This window comes from Hyposmocoma kahamanoa, unplaced genomic scaffold, assembly GCF_003589595.1.
Source record: "Hyposmocoma kahamanoa isolate Upper Pololo Valley unplaced genomic scaffold, ASM358959v1 76, whole genome shotgun sequence".
In the NCBI taxonomy this organism is placed as follows: Eukaryota; Metazoa; Arthropoda; class Insecta; order Lepidoptera; family Cosmopterigidae; genus Hyposmocoma; species Hyposmocoma kahamanoa.
The window spans coordinates 11,303,837-11,311,572 of NW_020653900.1; the positions used below are offsets into that span (position 1 = coordinate 11,303,837).

The window sequence follows — 7,736 nt, forward strand, 5'->3', positions numbered from 1 at the left end:
GTAAAAACACTGCTACAAATGTACGTTTTGGTCACCATAACAAAAACATAGTGGCCATTAGACTAATATAATTTAGGAACTTACCTGGCCTGATCCAAAATTGAAGAAAATGTTGGTTTCTTGATAAGAATAGATCAACGTCGCATTTATTTCACATTGCAACTTGCAGAAATAAGAAATTGGAAAATTGGCGTGTGCAAGTCAAACTGAAAACGAAATTTTTCAAATACCATAGCCGAATTCCATGCTTACCCATTTTTAGTGAAAAGACATATTCTGTTAATATTATACTACACGAATAATAAATTCAATCTTATCCTAAGATAAGATTCTTATGTTCTTAAGTAATAAACTAACATTGGCGTCGCTAAAGTTATTGCCATAGATATCCGTCATGTAGTTTTGATAATTATTGAGTTTTATTTAGTTAACACAAGTCCCTTCTTTACTGGAGAATAGTTTAAAATGGCAATATTAAGACATCAAAAGAAGTGACAATTAACATGTTCTTGTTCACGCAGTTGGATTGAATGACATATGAAAGTATTATTGGAATGAGTATTACAGCAGCGTTGTTGGTATTAAATTCTTTTTTTTTTATAATAAAATTCCATATTTTTCTCAATTTGTTTGAAAGCTTAGATAAAACAATAATGTATAATGTGTACGTTTCGTTTAGGGATGACTCACGATGAGGTCATCGCTCAGCTGTCAATAGGCGAAAGCTGTCAAAACAAATTCTACTGTCCCAAGTTTACTAATTTTGTTATAAAAATGGGCTTATTCGGTAAATCTCCCGAAAGAAATCCAAAGGAAATGGTATGTAATTTTATCTAAAATAATATTCTTTGTATTCACAAGGTAATTTTTAATCAAACTTTATTTACGTTTCAGGTAAATGAATGGTCTCATAAACTCAGGAAAGAGGGCTATAATTTGGACAGACAAATCAGAGGTGAGCTGTAACTATAAATAAAATATCTATAATGTATTTAGCTACACAGTAAGTGTAACTTCGATGTCTAATTAAACATGTTTTAATGTTTTATAGCAATTCAAAGAGAAGAGGAGAAAATAAAAAAATCCTTGAAGGAGGCTGCGCAAAAAAACGACAAACAAGTGTGTACGATACTAGCAAAGGAGATCATAAGGTCACGAAAGGCGATTAGTAAAATCTACACAAGTAAAGCACATTTAAATTCAGTACAAATGCAGATGAAAAATCAGCTAGGTAAATACTTCTTTTATAAACTAACAATCGATAACAATTCTTTTATAAATTCGATACAGATAATCAGAGATTGGTATTAGGGTGGCTTCATTTGCGGCCATTAACTGATCAATTGTGTTCACCAGTAATTACAGTTCAGAAACCAACAGCATTAGAGATTTGTATAAGGTAGAGTGTATTTACTTAAACTTTAAGTGATACACATAGATCTCTATGTGTATTTCATCTGAAAATACCCTTCTCTGAAGTTCCTGAATGATAAAACATTTTTTTTAACTTTGATTTTTAACATTATTGAACATGTCGGCCCTATGAGAAAAACAATACATATTGTAAAATTGTAAACAATAACACATTGAATAGAATCTAAACAGATAAAATTGATTGAAACCACCTAACATTAAATTAATTAAGTGCACCAAAACCAACCTGTGCAAGAAACTGCACCCCCTGATTGGTTCTATCCCAACTCACTCCATAAAAGGCAAAGAGTGAGAACTAAATTCTTTTATTTTTACTTAATTTAATAAAACGTTTTTAAATTACGTTACTGTAGAAATTAAATTATATCAAACATATTCAAAATACTGTAAATGTCATAATGGCATTTTTTTTTATGTTTACTAATTTATTCTTTGTTTTGCAATTGTTTTTATTATTACTAAAATCACGTCTTTTGTTTTCATAGTATGGAAGTTTTACTACAAAGTTTTTGTATTATTTGTGTTTACTCAAGCAAACAGTTTAATGTTACAATTTCCTGATTTGTCATAGCTGTTTGTTGTGTCGCTTGAATAAATACAATTTATCTACTAATGTATTTTTTGTTACAGCCACATTGAGAGTAGCAGGCTCTCTGTCAAAATCAACTGAGGTAAGATACATGTTTAATAAAACATAAACTCTTGTTAGCCACTGGTCGCTGCAAAGGTACAGCTACCACCTGTCCTTTAGAGCTAAGTCACTAAACTGCCCTGATAAGCCGAAAAGCGCTATCTCAATCGGAGTACAGTTTGAGAAAATCAACTTTTTGTAAATTGTATTTTCGTATCTTCAAAAATAAATCTTTTTGAAGATGTTAAAACTTATTTGTTTTTTGACTAATAGATTTATTGACTTGCCTAAATTATCCATGAATTGTACCATTTTATATATTTTGTGAGTTACATAGCGCTATTTCCATTATACCATAATACTACAAATAATAGGTGTGAAATTATGATAGCTATTGAATGGTATAAAAAAAACTAAATGGATGTATCTCAGGGATAGCATCTTTTGGCTTTGGCTTAGCAGAGCAGTATACCTGTAGGCCTAGTACGGCAGTACTCTATGCAAGAATAGCAGTATCTCGCGCTTTATGTCGCTCTCGCGCAAATCGCGCCTTAACGTGCTAGCCCTATTGGCAAACTAAAGAAAAACTTCCATAAGTTTGTTGTAGGTGGTGCAAAGGCGAAAAAGCTATTTAAACCCAAAAACATAATTATATCTGCAACAATCACATGCAGAAATTCGTAAGGTCTGCTAACTCGTTCCATAGCTCAGTCGAGAGAGTGATAACCCAGGTTTGGCGAAGTCGCTGGTGCGAGTTCAGCCGCTTTGAAGGACTTTATCTGTGTGTTTGTTCGATCTTTGTAATTACAACAAATCAGTGGAGTATTTTCACAAAAAAATATATAAATATCATGGCAGAAGAAACATCATAATATTCATTAAAATACATATGACATATAATATGAAGTAACTGTGCACCTTAATTCTCCCTCCATCTTCATTTGACATCACACCATTTTCGCCTTCTGAGCACACGTACACACATACAAGCTGCGCTGCTACTTGTAACTGTCTTTGTCCGCACATTTAAATATAATGAAACTGTGATGAGTATACTACAATATAATGATAACTTTTCGACATTTGCCTCTAGGTGATGCAAGCAATGCAAACACTCGTTCGCCTGCCCGAAATAGCGCACACTATGCAAGAGATGAGCAAAGAAATGATGAAGGCCGGCATCATTGAGGAGATGCTGGATGAGACCATGTCGGCTGTCGAAGATGAAGAAGAAATGGAAGAAGCGGCTCAGGGAGAGATAGACAAGGTTCGAATATATTTTTTGTATTATAATGTTGCAAAGCGTAGTCTTTTATTTTGACGTGATTAAATGGCATTCAGACTATAGGATCGTCAAAAAAAGTATGCAATTACAATGGTGTTATGAATTTACTCCCAATTTGTTGAAACTCGAAACATTGTACTTTATATAGTATACAAATCAATTTTAATCTAAATAAAAAATAATGTGTTGTTGACCTGGAAATCTCTGAAGTGACTCCAAACTCTAAGAGCCTGTGCACACGGCGTATTCTATACGCGCTGAGGCGACGCGTTGTAGTGGATTCATTCGCGCAAACATCGCGTTGCAAGCAAAAAAAAAAGAAGTTTACCTATATATACTCCACTGGAGTTTACACTTTCATGTAAAAAAAACTAACTGTAATTAAGAAGAGAGCAGGTATAGATGGCTAAACACATCAAGCAAAAGACATTCCGATAACCTAACCATTTTTCAAACTTAAGATAGATAAATAGAAACAGTAGATGAAATAGCAACACTGTCAACAGTTGACAGATAATTAGTAGAAACAATTGTTTGGTTTGGTTTCAAGGGCAACACTCTGCTTGAATGATAATATTAATGTCACTGAACTGCCCTTAGCTTTATGTCGTTGGTCTGTTAGCAGTTTTTCACTGCTGAGACAGAGTTCTCTTGCAAGATCGGGTATTCTTCGAATGACCTACCTAACTCTTACCTTACTTGTCTGCCACGCGGAATACACGTTACAGAGTATATTCTGTAACGTGTTTTCCGCGTAATTTGACTCACCTGCGACATGTGACGTAAATAGTTTTAACTAATTATTGATTAATCATCAAGGTCCTATGGGAACTAACGCAAGGCAAACTCGGCGAGGCGCCAGCACCTCCTTCCGCCGTCGGCCAACCTTCCACCAGCAAAGAAGAAGAAACGGCGCCGCCCGACGAGAGCGAGCTGGATGAGATGCAGAACAGACTCGAAGCTTTAAGATCTTAGTGGATTCTAGATTACTCTTGGTAAGTATTGGATTCTTCTTATTTTAAAGTTCTACAACTGCCCTATTTCAAAAAGACATTTGTCATTTTTTGAGCGTGAGCGTCAGAGGGTTAAACTTAATTCCTATATTTTCTGTGAGGTACTATATATCTAAACCAGCTACGCTCCTCCGAATATCCTTAAAAAGGTCGGGTTAAAATTACCAAGAATAAACGGGCTTCTATGAAGAGACTGACGACAGTGGAGGAGGCGAAGGAAGTTTGTCAGGAGCCTATTATTTATTAATAAGTTCATTGTATCACAGAATATAAATTGGCAATTTTAATTTCACCCTTTATGTGTGTATGTGATATTGTCTAATATTTATTTATATAATGTTACGGAAATTATTTTTAAAACTGTCTTTTCCAGGTACAAAACATTGAAAGAAGCTTGTGAAAGATACAATTCGCGCTTCTCAAAGCGCAGAATGCCTTACGAATATTTTGTAAATAAACAATTGTTGTAATATTAAGTTCGCACTAGGTACTGTTGTTTACTTATAATTTTATGTGCATTTTTATATTTTATAAGTATTTTAATATATGCTAGTAGCTTCTTTTTGCCGCTGGATTCAATACAACTAATCCCAACTGAACACGCGTTACAAATATGAAATTTTGACACGTGAAAACTTTTAAAACGTATGACCGAACATAAAAGGGTTCCACAAATAACAGGCATCAGGCGTTTACAGTTCACAAATTCTCGCGATCAGTCTTCTCTGCTGGAATCTGCGTTGCGGTTTTGAAGGGTAAGGGTGCTGGTAAAATTACAGGCATATGGGCGCAGGAGGCGCAGTGTCTGTGCTCCTCCGCTCTTTGCGATTTAAAACTGAGTGGCACTGCAACAGCCGTGTCGCTTACCACCAGGCGCACGACTTGTTCGTCCTATCATTGACCTACCAACAGTATCATAACAAAAAAACTCATACTTTGACAGACCCTTTGGAACGCCTCTATGCATAAAAATTTTAGGGTGCATACAGATTTGGCGAATGCGCGTGTTTGCGAAGGCTGGCGAGCTGCACACGTGCATTACATTGTGCGATCTATTCGCGATCTGTTCGCGCGTCTCTCGCGTACTACATATATATGCTTGCTTGCCTATAGAGTCGCACTTAACTGCACGCGTGTATTTAGCGGGCGCGCAGCGCACACGCAGTTCGGTCGCGGCGCATTCGCCAGGTTTGTGCATACCTTTATAGAACACGAGAACGACTTATTGACTTCTGCTTGCGGAGTCCTTCAATAATGTTACACGAGATTGTTCTTTTGAACAACTTTTATGTCGGAAAAATTATAAATAACTAGTAATAACATTTTTATGTGTATTTTTGCATTCTTCCAGCTAATAATATAACCTGCATGCTGTTCACTACTGTGAATTGAACTGTATGTATTATTATTGCGTACACAAAACTGTGTCTCTCAGTACATACTTAATTAAAAACAAAATTTAATATGGCTGGACATAAGGTTTATATTGATTGGTGGATTAATGCAACTTTTTGTCTTTTTTCTATTAGGGATATCAGTTCAGCATTAAGGCTTATCGTTGCATGTTGCAATCGGTTATGCAGTAGGTACGAATTGATTGAAACAAAGTCAAGTGATATTTATTGATAGATCAGATCGTGATATAGATCCAGTATTTAAGATGGTTTTATTTATACGGTCCCAAGAGTGATGTCATACGATGCGTTTCGTCGGCGTTACGACCATGTGGTCAGTACTAAAATGTATCAGTACGACATGCCACATGGTGCGTTAAAACGACGCTCTACCGCAAGCAACCGTTGAAATCTTAGAGTTGCAACAACGCAACGCCCGGCATTGCTCTAACGGCCCCATATATGGGACGATTTGTCTTCACGATCCGTCGTTTCAGACAGATCGAAACGACGAATCAATAGTGTCGTGAATATTTGTGTCGTTAACGATTAACGTAAACTTTGCCCGAACTTATGGCCTATAACCTGAGGCTACATGTAATATGACTTTAATTTTTAAGTTACGTGTGTGACATTCTGAATGTTTAAAGTTGTTTGTGTAGTGATGGATCGATACGATTATCGCGACGATCGTCCGAAACGAAAAATCGTCTGTATATGGGGCGTTACTTTCAATATGTATTCTGAAATCAACGGCGTAGCATTAGCACAAACAAACTGTCAAAAGTATGGAAACTTTACCATTGATTATGACGCTAGTATGGTTAGAATACCCGATAGTCACACTTGCTCACTATCTGGTAATTTATGAGCGTTGTTAAGGCAATCAATTTGGAGAACATTGTTTGTGCTCATGCTTAGCCTGGACATCTGTACCTATAACCTAAGCACTAAAGTATTATGAACATTGTTTACAGCAATATAAATGTTATTGTTGTATGTATAGGTGTTAAATCTGGTAAGAAATTACAAAATCCGAATAATTGTGATGCCTTCGCTAATAAAATGTTTATACGATAAATACTAATGCACTAAAGTTTAGTTTTATTTATGTAAATATAGCATTATCTAAAAATCAGTTTCCTGAATTATTTGATATACATACAAGAATAAGGTTTCTTGGTTATATAAATAACTTTGTTTTCACTGGCTCTAACGTTGACTGCGAAAAGAAAGAAACACTATTCGGACCGTATGGTAGTTACCTGCAATTTTCCTGTCCCCATACAAGGCCCTCAAGTCCACCGAGTTTCTACAGAGTTTTTTTTTAATGCCTTCTTCAAAAATTAATATTAGACGATACAAAAGTTCAGATACTAATATAACAGATATCATATCACGTTCATAGAGAAAAGGGTGCTTGAAGTTGCATGGAGAAATGAGTCGCATATTATTCATGGACTTACTTCAGAACGTTCCCATGAGTCATATATCATAATCATATATGACTCGTTGGACAGGGAAGTTGTTAAATGGGTGAACTTTAAAAAAAACTATAAATTCTATTCTATTTTATTTGCGTCTTTTCTTCATACAACCCATTCTACCAAATCCTTTTCATTCAAATTTCGTACCTTTTCCATAATCTGTAATTTTGTTTCTCTAACCTTTTGATTGGTGGAATGCGAAGGCAAAGCCATTAATAATAGTAGTAAAAAAAAGTCTGTACTTAAAACACTACCACCCATTCAACCCCATAGATTTAGTAGCGTGTCGTGTTCCAGCGTGACCATGGTCGAGTTTATGAAACTAGTCGGATAAAAATTCGCCATTTGGTCGGTTCTAGTCGCAAAAAACTAGATTTAGTCGGTTCGCCGTTAAAAGTTATAAGGGTGTTTTACTGCCCACACAGGAATAAGCTTATTGCAGCGGCATCATTTCTCAATCTCGAGAACCACAACACCTAGCTAAGATCTGAT

General features: G+C 35.6%; 1 protein-coding gene across 1 annotated transcript; it reads left to right on the forward strand.

The window, feature by feature from the left end:
• Positions 1 to 750: 750 nt before the first annotated feature.
• LOC113232423 (charged multivesicular body protein 3) lies at positions 751 to 6,866 on the forward strand. The gene is made up of 7 exons (XM_026467143.1): positions 751 to 819; positions 895 to 955; positions 1,052 to 1,231; positions 2,065 to 2,105; positions 3,159 to 3,332; positions 4,170 to 4,345; positions 4,737 to 6,866. The coding sequence occupies exons 1-6, from the start codon at positions 775 to 777 to the stop codon at positions 4,323 to 4,325; spliced, it is 657 nt and encodes a 218-aa protein (XP_026322928.1). The 5' UTR covers positions 751 to 774; the 3' UTR covers positions 4,326 to 4,345; positions 4,737 to 6,866.
• Positions 6,867 to 7,736: the final 870 nt, after the last annotated feature.

Excerpts from the sequence above, each read along its gene's own strand:
- LOC113232423 (XM_026467143.1), top strand. The coding sequence starts at position 775 with ATGGGCTTATTCGGTAAATCTCCCGAAAGAAATCCAAAGGAAATG. Across the intron at positions 820-894 it reads AAAGAAATCCAAAGGAAATG|GTAAATGAATGGTCTCATAA; the intron begins GTATGTAATTTT and ends TTTACGTTTCAG. Across the intron at positions 956-1,051 it reads TTTGGACAGACAAATCAGAG|CAATTCAAAGAGAAGAGGAG; the intron begins GTGAGCTGTAAC and ends AATGTTTTATAG.